Source organism: Clarias gariepinus, chromosome 14 (assembly GCF_024256425.1).
Source record: "Clarias gariepinus isolate MV-2021 ecotype Netherlands chromosome 14, CGAR_prim_01v2, whole genome shotgun sequence".
Classification (NCBI taxonomy): domain Eukaryota; kingdom Metazoa; phylum Chordata; class Actinopteri; order Siluriformes; family Clariidae; genus Clarias; species Clarias gariepinus.
In genome coordinates this window covers 13,774,673-13,797,484 of record NC_071113.1, presented here as the reverse complement: position 1 = coordinate 13,797,484, position 22,812 = coordinate 13,774,673, and the positions used below count along the sequence as shown (strand labels likewise).

General features: G+C 36.6%; 5 protein-coding genes across 7 annotated transcripts; 1 reads left to right on the top strand and 4 right to left on the bottom strand.

The window, feature by feature from the left end:
* The first annotated feature begins 973 nt into the window (after positions 1–973).
* On the top strand, positions 974–3,972 carry bricd5 (BRICHOS domain containing 5). The gene is made up of 6 exons (XM_053512169.1): positions 974–1,075; positions 1,335–1,472; positions 1,579–1,731; positions 1,816–1,923; positions 2,877–3,030; positions 3,368–3,972. The coding sequence occupies exons 1-6, from the start codon at positions 1,025–1,027 to the stop codon at positions 3,457–3,459; spliced, it is 696 nt and encodes a 231-aa protein (XP_053368144.1). The 5' UTR covers positions 974–1,024; the 3' UTR covers positions 3,460–3,972.
* A 69-nt stretch (positions 3,973–4,041) lies between these two features.
* Positions 4,042–8,141, bottom strand: mlst8 (MTOR associated protein, LST8 homolog (S. cerevisiae)). Of its 2 annotated transcripts, none has more exons than XM_053512166.1 (9): positions 8,001–8,141; positions 7,597–7,770; positions 6,666–6,717; positions 6,424–6,586; positions 6,267–6,342; positions 6,016–6,168; positions 5,766–5,890; positions 5,487–5,650; positions 4,042–4,831 (listed from the first exon to the last, which is right to left on the bottom strand). In XM_053512166.1, exons 2-9 carry the CDS (start codon positions 7,723–7,725, stop codon positions 4,713–4,715), a joined length of 981 nt encoding a protein of 326 aa, XP_053368141.1. In that variant the 5' UTR covers positions 7,726–7,770; positions 8,001–8,141; the 3' UTR covers positions 4,042–4,712. The 2 variants fall into 2 exon arrangements, with proteins under 2 accessions (XP_053368141.1, XP_053368143.1); XM_053512168.1 differs by having other exon boundaries at positions 7,597–7,733; positions 8,001–8,125.
* Positions 8,142–8,301: 160 nt separating this feature from the next.
* Positions 8,302–13,283, bottom strand: meiob (meiosis specific with OB-fold). 2 transcript variants are annotated; one of them, XM_053512164.1, is made up of 14 exons: positions 13,106–13,283; positions 12,930–12,991; positions 12,667–12,724; positions 11,691–11,822; positions 11,463–11,535; positions 11,167–11,362; positions 10,973–11,073; positions 10,846–10,898; positions 10,641–10,736; positions 10,428–10,526; positions 10,185–10,329; positions 9,911–10,097; positions 8,971–9,057; positions 8,302–8,535 (listed from the first exon to the last, which is right to left on the bottom strand). In XM_053512164.1, the coding sequence occupies exons 2-14, from the start codon at positions 12,975–12,977 to the stop codon at positions 8,428–8,430; spliced, it is 1,383 nt and encodes a 460-aa protein (XP_053368139.1). In that variant the 5' UTR covers positions 12,978–12,991; positions 13,106–13,283; the 3' UTR covers positions 8,302–8,427. The 2 variants fall into 2 exon arrangements, with proteins under 2 accessions (XP_053368139.1, XP_053368140.1); XM_053512165.1 differs by having other exon boundaries at positions 13,131–13,283.
* A 1,955-nt stretch (positions 13,284–15,238) lies between these two features.
* Positions 15,239–17,390, bottom strand: msrb1b (methionine sulfoxide reductase B1b). Its single transcript, XM_053511851.1, has 4 exons — positions 17,237–17,390; positions 16,856–16,998; positions 16,641–16,755; positions 15,239–16,524 (listed from the first exon to the last, which is right to left on the bottom strand). Exons 1-4 carry the CDS (start codon positions 17,289–17,291, stop codon positions 16,505–16,507), a joined length of 333 nt encoding a protein of 110 aa, XP_053367826.1. The 5' UTR covers positions 17,292–17,390; the 3' UTR covers positions 15,239–16,504.
* Positions 17,391–17,670: 280 nt separating this feature from the next.
* Positions 17,671–19,244, bottom strand: neurl2 (neuralized E3 ubiquitin protein ligase 2). The gene is made up of 2 exons (XM_053512107.1): positions 18,329–19,244; positions 17,671–18,208 (listed from the first exon to the last, which is right to left on the bottom strand). Exons 1-2 carry the CDS (start codon positions 19,047–19,049, stop codon positions 18,093–18,095), a joined length of 837 nt encoding a protein of 278 aa, XP_053368082.1. The 5' UTR covers positions 19,050–19,244; the 3' UTR covers positions 17,671–18,092.
* Positions 19,245–22,812: the final 3,568 nt, after the last annotated feature.

Here is a 22,812-nt window from a genome sequence, read left to right as displayed (position 1 = left end):
TTTCATATGTAATATCTAGCATTTTGTACTGACAATTTTTTAAAACTGCCTATTATAAAGACTGCCTATTATAAAGACATTATTTTATATTAATAATGTGCTCCATCAACAGGGTCGACCTCTGTTATTCCACAATAGTGTCTATGAATATCATTGTGCTTTTTGTCAAGTATAATGTTAGAGTAGTTTTCCTTTATAAAGGTTCTGATAATGACACATAAAGGTACACACTTTTAAGTAAATATACTCTCATATAGGATCATATGTGATGCTTCTGTTCTGTATATTTCAAACCTCAGGTACTGAAAAAATGGCCTGCAACATACAAGATGGTTTATTGGTTGATAACGCAACCAAGGTGATGATTTGCACTGATGAGCACTATTACATATAACTTATACACTATGTTCTTTTTTGAGGTGCTTGTTTTTCTTTATAATAATAATAATAATAATTATTATTATTATTATAGATTGACCTGCTTGTAAAGTTCAGAACAACAACTATTGTAATTAACTTTAGATTTATGGTCACTTGTAATGGTTTCTTTTGTTGTCTTGCCTTGAACAAAGTACTCACCACAAAGATCAAATAAATAAGCATCATTTCAGTCTAAAAGATATGACTAATGTCCTGTTTGCAAGCTTTTATGTGTAATTATGTTTTATAATCAATTACAGTATTTGAAGTAAAAGTCACCTTGGCCAGTCAGCAGCCTCAGTAGCTAATTCAGGGCAAAAGCAATGCATTTCTAAAATAACTACTTCTTAGCGATGACAAGCCCTGTCCACAGAAAAAAAAAATCTACCTCTCCCCTTTGTCTATTGTCCAGTGTGGGGTAGTAGCCAGTGGGTTGGACTATGTTTTGTGTGGAGTGTGTGTGTTGGGAAAGTTAAAGACTAGCAGTGAGAACCTGAGCAGGTATATAGGAACCTCTCTTGCTCAGTCTCAGGCAGTCATGAACACAGCTTGATTAGGACAAGCAAAAGTCAGGGACTGGGGAGAAGCAACTAGATGCAGAAAGATGAGGTGGTGCAAATTCTCAGAAACCAGTGCGGATGAATCACAGTGTGTGGTGAGTTTGACGCTCTCATTCATTTACATCCACAGTGTTGTCCAAGTGTGTATTAAGTGGAAGAACATATTGAAGTGTATTTAAATTTATAGTAGTTTCATGAGAAAACGTGATTTTATATTACAGTTTGGCATTAATCTTTAGGAATTTTAAATAAAGTGGGTAAAATATTTAGGGCAAAATGTTCCCCCTAATTCATAAAAAAAATTCAAAGGGGAAGCAGTGTCATGAAAGGGTGACAAATTTCTTTTGGTCTCAGCACTGTGGCTCCCTAGGCTCATCCAGGTTTCCACAGCGTATGTTATGGGGCAGCCTCACTGTCACTTTGCTCATCGTTATCATTGCCCTAATTGCTCTCATCATCACTGGGAAGTTTACACTCCATCCAGACATGCAGGTAAGAAAGGGTGTCTACTTCAAGGCATTTTTTTGTGTTTACAAATCAACAATAGACCGGCATTTTGTTTTTAATAAGAATAAAAACCTAAAGCTCTCCCAAACAGTCTTCATTGCAGGTTGTCCGTATCATAGCTCCTGACCACCCTGCTGCTCTGATCAATCAGTCTGCATTAGTAGACAAGCACAACAGTGTAGTGACGTACTCGGTGACCTCGCACACAAATCACACATCTACAGTGCTCTTTGACATTAAACATGTAAGAGCTCTATTTCCTTATTGGCTTTAACAAAATATCCAAATGTAATAGGGATTTTTTTTTTAAATAATCTCTCCTGTTTAGGGGTTAGTATGCTACAAGCCTGACAACCAGGACAGCTGCTTCCTTCGCCAAATGGAGATGACTGATTATGACAACATGCATGTTCTGTTGAATGAGTCCAAAAAACAGGTAATACTGACTAATCAACAGCAGCTCAAATTTCCTAATTAGTAAACTAAGAGTCACAATGTAAAAATGTACCCTGACATCATTGAAATACATTAGGCTTTTTATAGGTAACACATCATAAACTTATTCTTGTGTCACTATGCTACTTGGCTAGCATAGTGATGGACATTGCTTTGACTGACACTTGAACACAGCGCCACCCTCAGTGCTCCTGAGCTGATTAAAGGGTACTTTTGGCTGCTATCTCCTTTCCAGCTCCAGAAAAGGAGCACCAGACCGCACAGGTCCAGACGAACTCAGGCCTAGCTGGCTCTGAATTCCTTAGCACATTTGATCTGCCTCGTACAGATCCCATTACAGGATAGGACCACTAAGTGCACAATGGCCGCTCTGTTGCTTTTTCCCTCTTATAAGTCTGTACTGCAAGGAAAGAGCACTCTTCCGTTAACAGGCATGAGACTTGTGCTGGCCACACTTCTCTCAGCACTTAACAAGCTGTTCCTGTGGTGGGTTATGATCTGCACAGAATAGAAGGGTTGTTCCACTTGACTTGGTGTGTATCCATGTCCAGGTAAAAAGTCTGGAGTAAGATTAGATTTTTTTTTTCCTAGTGTTGCACCTAATCAAGGCCATTAGACAACTACGAGTAATTCAATCCGCTCACCAGAAGAGAACACTTATTCCACTGAATAGGCATTTTTAGCAAATAGACATATTTTATTACAGATATTAACTGCTTCATATCTAGTTTACAGACACATCAAATCCCATGTACATGTCTTTCATTTCACTATAGTAGCAATTAAGTATGGTATAATATTGCTTATTAAACTTAGATGCATTAATACAATTTTTCCAACATGACAGTGTCCTATATGTATTTATAGGACCCAACACATTTGTAATTTAACATCTACTAACAATCATAAACTTTAATGCAGTCATTATTTCAGGTGAATCAGATCTGGCTTGTGGGAAACGAGACTCAGAGGCACACAGAGTTTTTAGGTGTATTGTCAGGCCATCGTGTGAATACATCAATTCTAGAGCAACCGCTGCAGGCCCTTTGTCAGCACAGACCTGTGTACTGGACCAGAAGAACTGGTGGTAAGAGTTCCCATACAAACACCACTTTAAAAAAAGAATAAAAGAAATCTAAAAACTGTTAACTCCTTTGTCATTTTTAATACACTGCTTTGTTATTCTGATGGCAAACAAAGGAACATTTTGAAGACTAATGTTGGCGAACAAGCCAAGTACAGGGGCACATAGCGTGAAGCACTTTTAAGAGCAAAGTGTGACCGAGAAACATTATCCAGCACTTTAGCTGTGACCTTTTCAAAGTTGTAGTGACTAACTGTGGCAGAACCAGGAAAGTAATTTTGCGATTGATGTAAGAATACTACCTCCCTTACTGATCAAAGGCTCACTGCTCTCCTTTCAGGTCCCAAAGAACGACTAATTTACTTCTGCATTGACATCTGCTTCCCAAACAACATTTGTGTGTCTGTGTGTTTCTACTACCTGCCAGAATGAGCTTGAATCCAGAGTATGTAAGCACACAAGCACATAAGTTATGGAGGCACATTCATGTTACTATCAATGAGGCAAAACTGAGGGAAAGACACACACACACACCTCTGACAAGGCAAACAGACATCAGTCATGTTATCCACTATGTCCCTATCCTTTTTAAAAAAAAATAGTTTTTAATTCAGAGACTTGCTGCTGCTTATATTTGTGTAACCTGATACAGATGAGTAACTGAAAGCACTGTTGCGCTAATAAAGTGTCATGATTTTGAGTGAGTCTTTTATTCCGGAGCACATACATGTTGTATGACTGCAATAGGACATTTTAATCACAGATTTAACTTGGTGGTACACTAAAAGGGACAGGTCAATACTGCTAACCAGTGTTTAATATGATATCACTGGCAGAGATTACAGTGACCAGTCTATTAATTCAGAGTTTTACTAACACAGATTGTATTTACAAACATGTTGATACAGTATGTACATATGCAGGACCTAGAAATACTTGTAAGGAAAAAATATTTAACCCCATGCCACCCCATGGTGACCCAGTATTTAAATGGCTGGATACCTCTAGGTCATGTTGTGGAATGGTTTTTATTAACTTGTCAAATTAAAGGCCAAAATATCGGAAGAGGACATTATTTCAGCAGCACACGTTTGCATATCACAAATATATATATTACAATAGTTATATGTTTTCCATGTATTGCTATTTTTACACATTTTACCTGGGATTTTAAATTTTATCTACTGCCTGAATATTTAAAAATCATGTACCTTTTAGAAAAAAGAACAATCATATGCAATTCCTATTTAACATTATTATTATTAAATTTCTACACTCTGAGGTGAAATTAAGGTTTTACAATTAAATATTTCCCTATGTTTCCTGATACTGCTTTGTATTTCTAAAGGTCTTAATTAATATACATTATTTAGCAGGATTCCTGCTGAAACAAAAATCGCATATCCGAGATACAGTCTTGCAAGTTCTTTGATGCTCCCTTGACTGGTTTGATTCCCTTGAGTGAACTGATTAATGTTCTTTTTTCATAAACTGTGTAGTTATACACAAACAATAATACATTACAATTTCACAATAATCAAAATAACAGTCACTATTTCTGTCACTAACGTAACATAGTTTGAACCTTATTTGTCTTGATGTAGTTCTCAAGGCTGTAATCCTTGAGACAGTAAAGAGTCCTGCTGCCTTCTTCCTCAGAATGGGAGATAATGACAGTTTCGGATTTAACCAAGCACACTGTCATTGAAGGCCAGACACACCACAGCCTTCTGATGCCCACTGTACTCACGTTTGATTTCCCCTGTCTCTACACACCACAGACGTGCCAGGTTATCTGAAGAGGCTGAAAGTCAAGGTGGAAAAAGTACAAAATCAAGTGCAGGCCAATAAAAATTATTGTGTGTGTGTTAAAGGTAACAAGACACAGACATAAGTAGAGTGAATGCAGAACATCTTAAAATGCTAAAGTGTTTCATTAATGTGTAAAGAAAACTTTAAAGAAGAAATAGTTGTATTTTTGTAATTTGACTGCACATTAAACAGTTATATTCTGTTGATTTTACAGAATATGACTGCATATTTTAATAATCACCCTACCACAAAAATACATTTATTAAAATATTTCAATTATAATTTCTTTCCTTGTTTTCTCCCAATGCATCCTATTCAAATCCTCATGTTTGCATGACACCTTATGACCTAACCACTGCATCTTTTTAAATAGACTGCCAAAAATAAGCTAAAATGCTTAAAACAGAATGATAACTGCTTTAATCGCTATACATAAGCAAAGAAATGCCTGTGGTTTAACAGAGATTCTTTATCACAATTTTCTCGTTATCCTTTGATGACAGACATAAATACCAAACTACAGTTACACTGTAATTTTCCTCAATTATAAGGAAAGGGAAGAAAATAAATAAAACAAGGACTGAACAGTTTTACAGAGGGGGAAAGTTTTCCACATTAGACCTCCAGTGTCTCCACTACATGCTCACCTGTGACAATATACTGCGAGTCTCCAGAGAAGGCACAGTCCCACATCCAGCCACGAGACGTCTCTCCAGGGTTGTTGCTTTTAATGCTTAGCTCAGTCATCAGGGAGAAGTTGGAGGTCCTCCAGATCTTACATGTCTGGTCTGCAGAGCAGGTAGCGAGTAATCTATATAAAATGAAAAAAATACATTAAAAGGTATAAGAACGATTAGCAAAATAAGCTACAAAATTCATTAAATGTTTTAAATGAATAAATAAACAATAATTCAGGATGTACTTACGTGGAGTCAGGACTAAATTTACAGCGCAAAGAGTAACGTTTGTGAGCAGGAATTTTGGTTTTGGGAATAAGCTGAGTCACCTCGTCACCTATTCCTCCAGCCAAATTCCACACGTAACAGTTGCCCTAAGGGTCAACACCAGCAAATATTTTAAAAAATGAATTTTTGTAGTATTTAGTACAGAATATTTATGCATGTATAAAAGGACAGAACACTCATGATACATAGAAAGTGGGATGTAGATACTGACAGAGCTATTGACGGCAGCCATGTAGCTAGCATCAGGGTCGATGTGCACAGAGTTGACGGACACCTCTGGCTCTGGGATAAGCTGTTCGTTATGGTCTGTTTTAAGATCCCAGACATGGATCACACCACTCTGATCTCCAACAAACAATTCGCCCTAAACATTAACACACATAAAAATATTAATGCAATTATGCAAGAGCCTATATTAAATAATATCCTTTTATTAACACGAAAATAAAGCACATGTCTTACTTGGTTGGGATGAAGGCACACACAATTGATAGGTGCGTTGACCTGGAAGATTCTTTGACACTGTAAATTTCTTGATCTGAATGAAAACAAAACAGTAAAATAAACATTAACATTTTAAACTGATGTCTTATCTAAAAAAGCTACCATTGGTAATCACCTCAGATCCCAAATACGAGCCATGCAGTCTTCTCCTCCGGTGTACATCCATCTGCCATCCTCATGGAAGCCGACTGATGTGATGTTTTTGCTGACGCCATCATAATTGATTACAGGATTTGGATTGTTTGAGTTGAGGTCATACATACGTATGTGCTGATAACCTGTAAACAGAAGCTGATATTAATTATACCCATTGCACCAAACTCGCTTTTTATTGCTAATCTGTGAATTGTAACTTACCAGCTGCTGCAATCATGCTCCTGTCAGGTGTTACTTCTAGTGAATTCACCTGCTGGTGTTGGAGTTAAGCAATCTTTGGGATGATGTGATAAGTCCATTCATCTATCTATCTTCCTATGTACTCATCTACACTATATGGACATAAGTTTTTTTGTAATGACATTGTACCTAAATAAATATACTGTACTTCAATATGTACAGTAGTTGGTTTCCCTTTTGCAGCTATAACAGCCTCCACTCTTCTGGGAAGGCGGTTCACAAGATTTTGGAGTGTTTCTTTGAGAATTTGTGCCCATTCATTCATACTCATTTATGAGGTCAGGCACTGATGTTAGGCGAGAAGGACTGACTCACAATCTCTGTTCCAGTTCATCCCAAAGGTGCTCGATGGGGGTAAGATTAGGGCTCTGTGCAGGCCAGTCAAGCTCTTCCATACCAAACTTATCAAACCATTTCTTTATAGTCCTTGCTTCGTGCACCGGGGCACAATCATGTTGGAATAGAAAGGGCATTCCCCAAACTGTTGCCATAAAGTTAGAGAGCATTAGCATAGCATTGTCCAAGATGTCTTGGTATGCTGAAGCATTAAAATTATCCCTTTTTTAGGTTATTGAACCGAGTTCAATAATGAACATTTGTCCAAATACCAATATAATCTGTCCATATAATTTAATGTAAGGTCATATAATATAAGATAATCTCAGGGTAAAGTTTATGCAAAACAGCTGCATCATAACCTAATAATATAATGTCTCACATTAATTCTTTGAACTCTTCTCTGGGGAAAATGAGCCTGACTGAAACACATAAATCCAATGATTAACTAATTTGGCCAAATACTTTTGTCCATATAGTGTCTGCATATTTTCGTTCAGTAACGAAAAGTCGCATTTTAAAAGTAATATAGCGTGCTTGCATGTAGAGAGGATACAGAGTCCTGGTGCTGCACTGTTCTGGTGCAGATCCCACTGTGTGCCTGCCAGAACCGCACTGTGTGGTCATACCCAGCGGTGGCCAGGATCACTGGGTCACTCCCGACTGTGCCTTGGTTTACATTCATGATTAACTCTGTAGTAGTAACACACCGGTGCTAAACTGCAGAAAGCTAAAACATAAACAATGCATAAACAACAAACAGCGCGCCTGTGTGCGACAGTCAAAACACTGCATCCTATCTGTAGTAATGCTTCTTGTTTTGAAAAGTTTTATCACAAGCTGTTAACATAGACTGCAGAATAAAAACTAGTAACTTACAACTAACTACTTAGCAACACGATGCTTTTCCTCGTCGACTAAGTTATCGGCTAACATCAAATGGAAACATAAAGGTTTTACCTGTTAGCAGATGGACGGTTAAGATGTCCTAAATAAAAATAATAATAGTGATGTGACAATAAAAATACACGGTAAAATTTAAAACATTTATTTAAACGAAGGGCAAAAACAAAGCCCAATGGCCACCTGAAAACATTCCCACTGAAACACGAAACGCAATTTAATAGTTCCGGGCTTAGAGAAAGGACCTTTAGGGCAACGCGGCGAGCAAATAGGGACAAAAATAACTTCATGTTTATTTTAGAAAATGTAACAAACAGACGGGTGTTATATATAAAGCCAAAACAGAATACAAAAAAGCAATTTCCAACGTCAAGAATACACGTTTGATATATTAAGCTTGCATGACTGCTTCATCTAAGGGTAACACTATTATATCTAATATCCTGTGTGAACTGATTGTAACAGCTGCTGAGCCAGCTAGCATTTAGCTAGTCAGGGTAGACATGTTTTGCTTGACTTCCACCGGATCGGCAAGGGTGCAAGAAAGGATGCTTGTTCTCATGCCACTTTTGCTTTTTGCTGATGGTAACACCTGAAAGAGAGAGAGGGAGAGCATCACAGACAGACAGACACAAACATCTTGGTGCCATTGTTTCCTCAAGCAGTTTGTCAAAACAGTCCAGTTTTAATGTTCATATGCCCATTGCAGGAGCTTTTGGTTAAGAAGCGGAGTCAGCACAGGTACTAAGCACTCCACATAGAAAGCATTGATGTGCAGTGTGTTGTGACACCTTCCCATCACAGTCCGGAGCTTGTCAGACTTGCTCAGATCTTTACACTTGCCCCTTTTTCTTGCTTCCGACACAGCAACTCCGAAATCTAAGTGTTCACTTGCTGCCTAATATACCCCACCTCTTTGCTAGGTGCTACTGTAATGAGGTATTTAATGTTATTTATGTCACCTCTAAGTGATTTTATTGATATGGTGGATCAGCAGATAGATAAATAGATAGATAGGTCTTTTTACCTTAACATAAATTTTGCATCTTTCCAGAAGAAACCTCCACTTCATGGCTGTCCGGTTAGACTCAGAGAGACATACAAATTCCTTGGACTAAAATAGAAGCAAAGTTTTCATTTGTAAAGAGAGCTTTTTCCAGTATTAATAAATTTTTCCCCCCCAAAAAATTTGAGTGTACATTAGTCAGAACTTGTTTTTTCAATGATACATTTATGTTTTATATTTTACCCAAAACCAATCTCAGAAAATTCTGTCTGTATGCATGTCTGTCCAGCCAGATTTTGTCACAGAATCTCGCAAAGGTAGCTATACAAAATTTAACGAAACTTTAACAGTACATAAACCTGCATCAGCATTTTTTTTTTTTTTTACCTTTTCCCTTCTGGTGGCATGGCTATACAGTGTCTATACACTAATATCACTGATTACATTACTGGTAATCAGCTTATTTTTAGCTTTAACATTTTAACTAATTCTACAAACTCTTAATGACGGGTACTTAACAGCTCGTATGTCAATTTATGTGTGTTAATACTATATTATTAAAGATGTTCTTTCCCCTTTTGTATATACGAATGTTAGTATTTGTTGGATTTAACTCTAATTTTTTTGTTTTTTCACACAAACTTATATAGGTTGTGGTTAAAAAAGCTAAAATACTGAAGCTGCAAATGACCGAATTATGATTGTGTACAAATACAAAATGTTTAGAAGTGGATAGGTTTGTACCAGTAAACTTGTATACTGAACTCTACCAAAAATGTATAGCTATTTTGAAAATACTAATATAATAAATTTATCTAAGTCATGCTAGGTTTGTCAATTACCTGTTGTTTTGTTTTGTTTATTTTAGTTGACTTATTAGGAGTAAAACAACTAATCCTGGGTATTGGACTATAAGTGTTGTCATGCAAATGCGGTAGGAGATTTAGCTGTTTGTACTTACAGTACATCCCAGAGTTTGTTCAGCAACCATGCCTGACAGGTTGCAGCCCTGCAGAGTTCCTGTGTGATCAGCAACATCCACCAGCAGATCAAAGGCAGCACTAACTTCACCTGCTTGTCCTTGTTTTGGACAGGCTACATAAGTGCAGACCTCCATCTCCTCACGGACAAGATATTTGCATCTGTCACTATAAAATAAAAAATTAAATGAATTATGTGGAGAAAACACATGCAATTATACTGGGTTCATCAGCTTCCAAGTATTTCTGACTTACCACCTGCTGCGAATTACTTTAGTAATGCAGGAATCTAATCCTAAAGTGGTGATGAACCCATATATCACACCGTAAAAGGCATCAGAGCTTTTCTTCGCTCTGTCTTTAACTTGACTTACTGTCAATATATCATTAATGGAGTCCACTGAGAAATACATGGGAAAAAACAGATTCAGTATCTAGTTCATCATTTGAACCTTTACATAAGCATAAACAACTAACAAACACAACATTTATGCTTACAGGGAACATTAATATTCACTTCTATCTCTGGCTCTTCTAGCTGTTCACTTTCTGATAATTCCTTGGCATAAGAAAAGAGCTGGTTGGCTTCTAATGTATCTAAATATAAAATAAATAACATGGAATTTTTAGTCAAAGGTTAACCTTGTTTTTGTAAAAATGTACACAAAATAAGAATTATATTTTAATGAGGGGTATCAGTATATAACTTACCAGGGTTAATAGTAATGATTGTTTTTGAGGTAGCTGTTGCCACCATACAGTTACGGAAAGTATCAAAGCTGATTCGAGCATCAACTATGAAAAGCACTATGATTAAATAATATATACAAATGAATCCACATAAATTTTGTACTTTTAGTGTAATAAAATGTAGTTTACAGTCATTTATATGTTGCTCTTTTGTTAATTAGAATACCTGTCTCTCGTGGTGGCAAGGTCTGCACAAACTGAATTGTTTCTCGATCCCAGCTATGAATTACAATATTTTAAACAACAAATATTATAACAAATGAGAATGTGAATCTGGCAAAAAAAAAAGGTACCATATAAAAGGGAAGGACATCAAAGTTTCATCAAACAGTTTAATCTCTAGCTTCTGCCCTTTTCGTCCATCTGAAGTAGTGAAGTACTTTGGCTCTCCAATCTTTGCGGCACAAATTAAAACATGTCATACAAAAAAAATCTTTAAAACTGTTTTGCCAATGTTTCAATGCAAGGACATCTCATAGTTTCATACCAATCGGACAGCAGCTAGAATATTAATGAAATTTCCATCTAGGCTTTGTCCATTTGCAGTAATGTCTCCCAGTGAGTAGAAGTCCCCTGAGTCCTTCACTGGTATGTGGAACAGAGAAAGTAATCTGCTCTCTGTGTCTAAATCTGTACAAATTCTTATGGCTGAGTGCGCTTCGGTCACCAACAATCTGTATAAACTGAGGACAATAAACTGTTTTATACATCAAAAAGGAAGTAAGGATAAATAATTTCAGCCATATCCCTTTTAAAAGGCTTACAAAAAATATTTAAATTAACCTTGGGGTTAAAGGACAGAATCGGTCCTCTTTTTCTGGATCTTTAGTAGCAACAAGAGGATTTTCAATGACAACTAAAAAAGAGGTTAAGCAGTTAAGGTTACATTACACAGTGCTTGAAATATGCAAGACTAAATAACCGGAAAGTTTTCTTTTTTCCCTTGTATTTTATTTTATTTCTTAATTTCCTTTATGTATGGAAATTTTGGGATACCCCAAAAACTCTTACCACAGTCTCCTATTTTGATATGACTGGAAAGCCCTTGAATGTATCCTTCAGTGCCCCATGAAGACACATTAATTAAATGTTCTGGTGAGTCTTTAATTGTAAAGCTGAAAGTAAATCGCTCTGAACCAATATCTAGAATTCAGTAAAATAAAATTATCATTATTATTATTAGCAGTAGTAGTAGTAATACTAGTAGTGTTGAATATAGAATATACACTGCCTGGCCCCCCAAAAAAAGTTGTGATTTCAGAATGGTCAAATTATTGCTCTGCATCAAGCAAAGAAAACAACTAAAGACATTTGAAATGATTGGAACTGGGTTAAGAACCTTGTAACACATTATCAAAACCTAGAAGAATAGTGCTGAACCATTAACTTTGTGTAAGAAATGTGGTCAGAAAAAATTATGAATGAAGATCACTTAAACGTTTGTTAAAGTTGCATAATAAAAAAAATCAGTAAAAACAATAGCTATGTTTAATAGTATAGCAATAGCTATGTTTAATTCTTGTGTATGTATGGTAAAAGCATTTCCATACATACACAATGTGATCAGAACACACAAGAATAGGACTAAATAGCTGTGTGGCCATAAGAAAACCACCTATAAGTTAGAATAATAATAATAATAAAAAATCTTGGATTAAATAGGGATAATAAAGATTGGACTTTGGAGACATGGAAATAGGTCATATGGTCTGATGAGCTCAGATTGACCATATTCCAGAGCAAGGGTGCATCAGGGTAAGAAGAGAAGCTTATGAAGCGATGCCCACAAGCCTGTAAAAATGCCAATAAAATGTCAGCTGATAACCTGAATCTACTGAATGAGCAGGTTATCACATTGTGTGCTGTATTCAAAGCTAAAGATGACGGAAGGAAATCTTAGAATATGTGGCTTTTTTTTTGTCCAGGCAGGATACAATATGTTATAAAGCCGTGAATTAATGAGTTAGTAATTTATGTGATGGCCAACTTTTCCTGTCAGGGAATCCTCTTGCATCAGTTTTTCCAATGATAATCCCAACCACATTCTGAAATATACATACAGTTTTATTTATACATTAAACCAGCATATAAATTAGGTCAACATAAAATGACACTTTGTGTAAAACAGTTATTTACGAGATTAGTGTCATAAAATGAAATAAAATCTTCTAAACCAATTCTGTGTTAGTCTGCATTAAGTCAAATAATTACATAAACAAACAAATAAATCATTATAAATAAAATTCTCACCGGCCGGGTGATATTCGGGCTCAAGTCAGATATTGAAACACATTCCATCTTTCGACCTAAAACTAAAATCAACAGGTGTAAAACACTTAGTTAACCTCCATGTTGCAGACGCTGGCAAATTAGCAGACTTTTATACTTTACGTGCTCTTGTACACTATTAATCATATTTTTCTTACCACAAACCCGTTAGGACAAACAAACCAGTGTTAGCTAAGTGCTATCTGCAGGTGTCTCGAGCTGAGGGGAAAGACAGTTCGGTGGCGCTGAGCACGCGCGCAACGCTGACGGCGCCTCAGCAACTCAGAAACGTTGAAAATGTGGAGCGTTGTAAAGCAAATACAGAAAATGTTTATACCTTTGTATGACTTCACGTATATTGGTCAATTAAAAAAAAAATATATATATATATATATATATTTATACTTTATAATTGTTTATAATAACTAATGCACTTGTAGACTACAGTACTACTGACATTTTTCTCATTATACTCATTTACACAAAATCCAGGTCTATTAAACTGTGTGTATCAATCACACAGATACAGCAATTATGAGACACCAAACCTGTGAAATAAAATATATGTGGCCACTTTATAGGTACATCTTACCTTACCAGTACTGGGCTGGACCCTATTTTTGCTTCAGAACTGCTTTTATACTTCGTGGCATAGCTTCAGCAAATTGCTGTACATCAATGATGTGAACTCAATCATACTGCTGTTGTCATATTCACACAACATATATTCATACTTTAATATTCTTAAACGTTTTTACCTGAGAGTTTACAAATAATTTTTGTGCAGTCTGTAAACCCTTCTATTTTACATCTATTTTATTTGTCTAACGTTTGTAAATATTGCAAATTTGCAGCCTACATTTTTTTATATATATCTTTACTGAAAACGTTAATTGCACAGCATTCAAAAATATCACTCAAGAAAGGCACTCAAAGACATTTACATTTAGGCATTTGGCAGAATCAAATTAAAGCAGGGAAATTAATTTTTCCAGGCACTGGAAAAATCTCCAAATAACTGTAGAGGTATCAGAGCTGAATGAAAAGCATTTAGAGACATTACTGTATACTTGTAGCACTGGTAATACATTATAGAATTTTTTAGAAAGAATGTGTTAAAAATTTTAGCAGGGGTAACAGCTTTTACTCAGTGTTAGGAACATTTTTTAATTAATAAATCTATTCAGATACAATATTAAATGTACAGTACAAATGCTGTTATAATACATTTTATGCCTTTGACCTGCTTTATGTTTATTATGGGAACCATACTTTACATATCAGGACATGTGAGATGGATGAAAGTCTTTTAGAAACATTATTACACACCTCATCCCTGGCCACAAAAGTGTGGGCATAGATATTTATTCAAATACAATTACAAGTTGGAAACGTTTGTCATCAGCACCGAGTTGTTTATTTATAGTCCAGTTATATTTAAACAGAGGCAACCACATGTCCTAGTCATTCAACTACATAGGTTTATGCAAACAGATTTGTTTTATGAGTTTGTTGTCTTATTATATATATATATATATATATATATATATATATATATACATATACACACACACACACTTATAATTGCTGTATCTGTTTGATATACACAGATAGTTTAATAGAAATGGATAATGCTTAAATGTGTACAAGAATATTATTGTCATTACTAGTTCCAGTACTAGACCCATAGGAATGCATTAGGTGATCCATTACTCATACTACAACAACCATTTACCAAAGTTTGTGTACATCTGACCATCACTCCCACCTGTGCTTTTTGAACGTCCCATTCCAGATTCAATCATCAAAAGGCCTGGGGAGCAGTCTGCATTACAGTTCATCCTAAATGTATTCAGTCGGGTATGTTTTATGAAAACAAATCTGTGCAAGTATTAAGCCTCTTATTCAAATGTGTCAAATATATTTGACTACATGGCTTGACAGAACTCATTGTGTACAATTTTATTTTCATTTATTGTCTTAATGATTTTCATTGAAAGACTGTAATTTAATTGTAGGTTTAATCACAAAGTATAATTTTTTACTGAAAATGCAACCCGGGGGCGGGGGGCAATCCAGTGTCTTCTTGTGCCAGTCCCAAGTCTGGATAAATACAGAGGGTTGTGTCAGGAAGGGCATCCGACATAAAACATTTGCCAAATCAATGATGCGAATCAGAAATTACATTTCCATACCAGATCGGTCGGGGCCCAGGTTAACAAAGAAGAAGTAGCAGTGAAATACGTTGTATATCAAAAAATACCAATAAAAAAAAAACCTTGGAAAAAAAAAAGGAAAGCCATAATCAGACTGCCTGTTTCATGCCATCATCACTGCTGAAACACTTACCTCCCAGGAACACCTTTAATTACTAGTGGAAATCGTTGGGAGAGAGGTAGGTCTGCACAGGGGATGTGGTAATAACTCATCTCAACTACTCATGTTCTTTACCGATTTATCCTGTATTCAGGGTCGCGGGGACCTGGAGCCTATCCCAGAAGAACTAGGGCACGAGGGCTCCGCTTGCATATGACTGCAGTGGGCTCCAAGCTACTTTGCTAGGATTGGCATTTATGGACATACAGCCTTTTTAAAATCGTTTGCTCTATTTGGATGTTTTACTGCAGCTGAGTGTCTCATCACTATGCTGTGCTACAATACAAGTGTTCTGTAAATGCTGATTGGTTTTATGTGTTCATTCATGAGAAATTTCATCACAAGTTCTTCTTTGAATTAACTGCGTAGTTTAACAGATTTATTTTTACCAGACGTTTAACTGTTTCAGTACAGTATGCAAATATGTACAAATATGCATATTGACAAAAGCCTTAATTTACCTGAACATTTCATCTAAACCAAATAAAATGTCATCATTAAAGGATCCACCATATTTCTTCTAGTTTTAACAAAATTATAATATTTTTACAAAAAGTAATAAACATCTATACATTACAATATCCAGTTTGAGAAGCACAGACCTGGAGAGTACTACTCACTAACTCATTTACTATAACGCCTTTTCATGTATACAGGGTCATGGAGGGCCTGGAGCCTATCCTAGAAGGCTTAGAGCAAGGGGCAGTGTTTACCCTGGACAAGGTGCCAATCCATCGCAGGGCACACTCATTTACACACTATGGCCAATTTAGAAATGCCAATTAGCCTATAATGCATGTCTTTAGACTGTGAGAGGAAAACAGATTACCCAAAGGAAACCCACCAAGCACAGGGAGAACATGCAAACACCATGCACACAGACCTGAGACAGAAATCGATGTGTGACAGAAATCGATCCTGGACCCTGGAGGTGCAAGGCAACAGTGCTAACCATTATATAAGAATATTAATTACTATGACCCATATGGAAGCACGTTTTACATTCTATAATATATTTATATTTTTTAACAATGAGGTATAAGGAGGACAACCACATACATCTGTAAACAGGGTCTCCAGTTGGACTTTTCCCTGTCAACTTCATGAACTGAGCGTCCTCTTAAAGTACATGCAAGAACAGCTTGAGAGCTTGTTCATGGCTCTTTGTTTACATCCATATTTTAGTGCTGATCAACTTTGTCTGTAAAAACAAAACAAGTCATAAGTTAAAGTAATGTATATCATAGACCATCAGATATGTACCATAGTTTAAAAAAATACATAAAAATGTAATGACTACTTTACTAGTCTATTTACCTTTTGGGACAAACTTCAACGAGTGACTAAAAATTCAAAATCTTGAAATTCCTTTTTCTGGACCATCATTTAGAAACTCATGGCCTAGTCCATTACCACACTTGCCACACAGAACCTGCACAGGAAGCCAAACATAAACCAGTAAAGATGAAGCCTGCTGTTTTAACACTAAAGCTCGTGTAATAACGATATTCACAGATGACAGTTTGGTTAACCTTATAAGCTGTGAGTGTCTCCATCACTTTAGTTACACTGTCCTCATGCAGGGTTTCTGTGAAGGCTGGCCAAGGTGAGGAGTGGACATACTTGGATCTACTTGAAAATAATGGGTTTGCACATTGAGAGCAAACATATATTCCTGCAGAAGGGAATCAATAAATTGTTAAATAAATAATTATCTAATCAATTAGTAAATCATTTATAAAATGTCAAGTAAATTGTATAAAAATTATTTGGCATTTTATTTCTAAATCGAATCTTTCGCAAATACAAACACAAGACAACAAAGTAACAAAAGTAGTTTTCTGTATCAGTAACCTGAATAGTAAACTGTATCAACCTATGGTTCAGTAGATAAGAAACCTCTAGATAATTACCTGGTTTAAAGTGGTCTTTGTACACTTCCTTCCCGAAAAAAGAACAAAACGACATTCTGAAGATCTAATAGCACAACATAAACGCCACAGTGCGACTCCAGTACGCATGCGCCATTGAAAAATTCCGGCCACGTGATAGTTACAAACCTCAACCCTATATGTCCAGCAGATGGCAGTGTGTATATGGATTATCTATGCTCAGTGATAAACCCTTCTTTCTTGCTTTCCTAGATAAATTAAAGACATAACTATCATATATTTTCTTTAGCAATTGTCCATCGAGTGGGATTAAATAGAGACATTTGTTTTTGTTTTTTAATTTGAAAACAAAAAAACTATTAAAAAATGTATTGGCATGATGGCACGGTGGCATAGTGGTAAACTTCTTTGCAGGCACCTTGCACCTTCAGGGTTAAGGGTTCGATTCGCACCTCAGGTCTGTGTGCATGGTATGTTTTCCCAGTGCGTTCCCAAATTGCTTGTTGTCTGAGAACGAGTGTGTGTATGTGTGTGCCCTGCAAACTTAACAGGGTGTATCCCACCTTGTTCGCCAAGTGCCCTGGGATAGCCCCCAGGCTCCCCGTGAAATGATGAGCATGTATTGGCATATTTTTCTGACATCCGTTAATGCCATTTAAAATGAATAAATAATAAAAGGGATAGTCACAGTAGGTTCAGTTTATTTAAGATGAACACAGAAGAATTAGAGTGCTAATTAAAATAATGCTATGTAGATTTATTGTTTGCTATTTGGTATATACAGTACCTGTATTTATCATGTTGAAATGCTGGTCTAATCTTTAGAGTATGTAAACTATTTTGTTTTAAGAGCCTTTGCAGTTCTCCAATTATTCTTTTACTCAAATTTACAGTAATGTTTTAAAATCTCTGGAAGTTCCAACCAGTTTAAAGCCATTCTGTGAATGATGTGCTTCTGAATCGTCTGGCGACAAAGTGTCTGCAGTGACGGAACTAGAACAAAAAGAGAAGAGAGAAAAAAAGAATAGTAATTATAGTGTTTAGTATGGTTTTTAAGTGTGTTTGTGTGTGTGTGCATGAAAGAGAGAGAAGGAAAAAATATTGGGAACTCACGGCCATATTCCACTTGTACAATTCTGACACTTTTAGTAGCAGCAAATACATCCACGACCGCATACAGAGGGAGGCTCGTGGGAATTCCTTTAGCACAGGCACCCATGTCTTCACCATTGATGACAATATGCATATCAGCAAAACCTTGTCTTTTTGGAATATACAAAACTCCTATGCGACTGCGCCTGGCAGTAGGAGGCAAAGTATTCATTTTGTACAAATCATCCAAGATGTGACTAAACCAACCAGGTCGACTCCGTCCCACCAACTTTTCCTTTGGTATGCGTACATTCTCTATAAACAAGTGACTTTCAGTTAAAAAACTTTTAAGATTGCTGCCTTCATTCCCATCTGCATGACTCCCACTTGCTCCTTGGGGCTCCTCAACTTCATTCTCAACAACCTTGTTGTGGTTTCTGGTTATGGCAAACACCCAGCTTTGTCCTTGTTCCACCAGGTCAGGCAGAGAATATTCTGGAACCTTTTCCATCGTTTTAGGATCATGTGCGGTTAGTCCAACTCTAAGGTGTCCACACCAGCCTATCTCCTTGTCCTCAATTTCAACCAGAAAAATCTCTCCAGGGTTTAAAGGATGTTTACTGAAGCATATTCCATTAGCAAAACTTTCAACTCGGGTGGCCTTAGTCCCACAGCAATCCAGCTGCACATTAGTACCATGAACTGGGTGAAACTCCATGAACTGCCCCAAAACTGTAGCCATTTTAAAAAGACCTCTACTTTTATCGTATAAAAATGAAAATTTTACACAAACGACATCAAAGAGTAATTAAGAATATGTGCCTTCTAAACTTCTTTACTTACTTCTACATATTTTAAATCCTTGCTGAATGCACGGTTTTGTGGTTGACAAACCTCTACAACACACACACTCCAATAAATGACACAGTAGAAGGTTCTAGCTTCTGAGTGCTCGCTATTTTTGACCCACTGCATGTGTCACTGGCAATTTAAATAGATGTCAAAGGTATGCAGGGGAGATATGGGTGACTGGGAGGAGTCCTGAAAATTCCTAAACAAGGATCCCCCTTTAGTGCCATCTGCAGGCATATTGTATATTTAATCATTTTTGCAGTATAGAGTATGCCATGATTAAGTAACTCCAACACATTTTACATAATAGAAATACTGTACTCTAAAATTCCCAGTTTGGGCTGATCTGTTCTCAGTGTTATTTCACTGTTATTTAACCAGAGGTTACAGGTATCAACACAATTTCTTAAATCCTGCACCAAACACCTAAAACTGTCCCAGAAATTGAGCACTGGAAAAGTCTTTCTGCGGCACAGTGGTGTAGTGATTAGCACCATCACCTTGTACCTCAAGGGTCCAGGTTCGATTCCTCGATTCCCGTCTCTGTGTGCATGGAGTTTGCATGTTCTTCCCGCGCTTGGTGGGTTTCCTCCGGGTACTCCGGGTTCCTCCCACAGTCCAAAGATATGCAGGTTAGGCTAATTGGCATTTTCAAATTGTGTGTGTGAGAGTGTATGTATGTGTGCCCTGTGATGAATTGGCACCCTTACCAGAGTGTACCCTGCCTCGTGCCCTAAGCCTCCTAGGATAGTCCCCAGGTCCCTGCGACCCTGAATACAGGATAAAGCGGAAGATGAGATGAGATGAAAGTCTTTCTTAGCATGTGAACTATTACATTTCTGATGTACTAACATTCATTGTAAAATCGCACATTGCTTTCTAAATCTTGCATTATACGCTGTCTTGCAACATAAATGATTCTGTGCTTAACAAACTCAACAATTTTAATCATTTGCTTTAAAATAAAGTCTTTGTAGCTAAGGAATATTTGTACTTTTTTTTTTTTTTACGGGGAACCCTATTATTAAAGTCTCATTACTGTACTTGCTTATTTGCAGAAATTCAAATTTGCTCTTTAATTTTTGTAATTTACAAGAAGAAATGTTACCGACACAACTCTACTACTAGGTGGCGGTAACGCACAATAAATACATCTTTGCGTTATCGGCCGAAATAGAAGAGGAAGAGCGAGCAATAACGAAGAAGAAGAATATCTGGAACGGCTCTGTCACCCTCATGTTCCAGGCCATATTTAGGCGCTAGATGGCGCTGTTTAGCTGTTTAGGCGCTAGATGGCGCTGTTTATTTTCATCCTTTTTATATTAAAAAAAATGGACTAATGATTGTTGGAATTAATATGTACAGTGAATCTCGAAACTTTTGAATACAGTGAAAAAAGTAACAGTTTAAACTGTTCACCTCTCCTATACTGGTAGATTTATTATATGTAAAGGGAATTATTAAATCAGTCGTTGTTTTAATTTCTATGAGGCTTACATCACATAAAAATCAAAAATACAAAATATTTTTAAAATGCATTTTAAACTTATATGCGTTTGCATCTAATGATGTAAAATTGTACAGTTTCTCTGCGATCCTACATGCGGTGCTCTAAACAATTCACACATTGACAGGCAGCACAGCATCCTGTGTGTTTAGTTTGTTTAGAATTGTAATAAAATAAAAGCGTTCAGCAAACCAGCACTAAAACCAAAGAGCTACAGCAATGCGTGACTCTGAATAAGTCCTGATAAGCTCTATGAATAGACACAAATTTGTTGGGACTTATCTCTAGTACCACATTATATGAATTTCATATCCCGAAGGAACACTGCAGTAATTGCCTTAAATGTTATACAAAGAGCAGGACACCAAGACATATTTGAAGTTCTTCAAGCAGCGTTGAGGCAACTTAACACTATTACATGGCAATAAGAATGTACTGCAATATTTAAATAAAGAAAATGTAAAAGGTATATCAGGACCTTATGACTTTGTCATCATCTAACATATGGAAAATAACATGCAATTTATTGTAAAGACAGTAATTGTACAGTAAGTGACTGAAAAAAGCAAGCAACAATGTTTTTGTAAGAACAAATTTTATTCTGCGAAGTAAAACATAAGCAGGCTACAGAACATGTACTTTCTTGAGTAGTAGTTAAAATCAGCTTTTTCTGCATCTTTCGCAATGAGACATTTCATTTTGTAAATGAATTCTCATTAGTTTTGGATTTCCAGGCCTATACAGTATTGTAGCATTTTTACGCCGTAAAGAATGCTGGAGAGACGAGTGAGCTTATTTGCTGCCCAATGCAATGGCTGGGAGTACTTTATTAGGCACACAGCAGGTATGGCATGAGCAGCCCCTTCACTAAGGAGCCTACATCCAATTCAGTGTCAGCCTGAACTGGAGCACATTTCACACGTCACACACCCAACACACACACAAAACACACACAACAGGGCCGAAGCCACTAACCCAAACACCTTTCCCCATCATGGTGAACACACCGAAATCCCCGCAAGGCATGCTGGTCGTCAGCCGCCGCCCCGCCCACGCCACAGTATATACAGTCAAGTTAACAAAAATAGAGCCAAAAAATGGAGGGAATACTAAGTGCTCCCATGATTTACCCAAACTTTAGCTGTCAGACAGATGGCCTCACAATTGCCTCTAGAATACATTGGTATAGAGACTCTGGTCAATTTATTCACTGCAATGTGTCCAGGTCCTGTGGCTGCCAGACAAGCCCAAATCATCACCTTCTTGGAAAGACATCTAAATGCTCCAGACCAGCCAAAACTTTAGCTTTTATGGAGGTCTGTACACCTGCTGATGAATGGTTATTTAAGGGCTGATGACTAGTAGCACCTGGCTGCAACTTACCCTATTAAATCCTGTGGAAGCAACAAGGAGGTACTGCTTCTTTCTGTTGTTTCTGATGGTGTTGAGAGGAAGATGAGGAGAGTTCAGAAGACACCAAGCTCAGTGCTGAAGTTACAGAACAGCTACAACTGGGTACAGTAAGTAAATAAGGCGAAATCATACATATGATTAACTCTTACTAAATACTGATATATTTGACTGGTATTTTTCTTCAAAGATAATTATAATTTAAAACATCATGCCTAATTGCTTTCCTTTTATGGTTATAATAAAGACAAGCCCACCCGCACTATTTTCCAATTATTTGGAATTACATGAATAGTTATGATTATAGGGAGGGCACGCTGTGATACTGAAATATTCAGAAAGACACATGGGGTTTCCTCCTGCATTTATGGATGCACTAAGCACTGTTTTATAAAAATATAATGATGAGGTCAGTGGTTTGTGTAAAAAGTAATCACTCAACATTACCTCTCTTCAAAATAAACTTTACATTACAACCTTAATAATATAATATAATATAATATAATATAATATAATATAATATAATATAATATAATATAATATAATATAATATAATATATAATTTATGGACAAAGATTTTTGAACAAACCTGCAATGACATCCAATGTGTAGTTGGCTTCCCTTTTGCAGCTATAACAGCCTCCACTTTTCTGGGAAGGCTGTCCACAAGACTTTGGATTGTTTCTGTGGGAATTCTTGCCCATTCATTCTGTAGAGCATTTATAAGGTCAGGCAC

Bases quoted from the DNA above. Each gene is read 5' to 3' on its own strand.
- bricd5 (XM_053512169.1), top strand. From the start codon at position 1,025: ATGAGGTGGTGCAAATTCTCAGAAACCAGTGCGGATGAATCACAGTGT. The intron at 1,732-1,815 runs GTAAGAGCTCTA...TCTCCTGTTTAG, and splicing joins TGCTCTTTGACATTAAACAT to GGGTTAGTATGCTACAAGCC. The intron at 3,031-3,367 runs GTAAGAGTTCCC...CTCTCCTTTCAG, and splicing joins CTGGACCAGAAGAACTGGTG to GTCCCAAAGAACGACTAATT.
- mlst8 (XM_053512166.1), bottom strand. From the start codon at position 7,725: ATGAATGTAAACCAAGGCACAGTCGGGAGTGACCCAGTGATCCTGGCC. The intron at 6,587-6,665 runs GTAAGTTACAAT...TTCTGTTTACAG, and splicing joins GAGCATGATTGCAGCAGCTG to GTTATCAGCACATACGTATG. The intron at 5,891-6,015 runs GTCAGTATCTAC...GTTGACCCTTAG, and splicing joins TGGCTGCCGTCAATAGCTCT to GGCAACTGTTACGTGTGGAA.
- meiob (XM_053512164.1), bottom strand. From the start codon at position 12,977: ATGGAATGTGTTTCAATATCTGACTTGAGCCCGAATATCACCCGGCCG. The intron at 10,899-10,972 runs GTACCTTTTTTT...TGTAATTCATAG, and splicing joins ATGTCCTTCCCTTTTATATG to CTGGGATCGAGAAACAATTC. The intron at 10,098-10,184 runs GTAAGTCAGAAA...TTTATTTTATAG, and splicing joins AAAGTAATTCGCAGCAGGTG to TGACAGATGCAAATATCTTG.
- neurl2 (XM_053512107.1), bottom strand. From the start codon at position 19,049: ATGGCTACAGTTTTGGGGCAGTTCATGGAGTTTCACCCAGTTCATGGT. The intron at 18,209-18,328 runs GTGAGTTCCCAA...TTTTTGTTCTAG, and splicing joins TGTACAAGTGGAATATGGCC to TTCCGTCACTGCAGACACTT.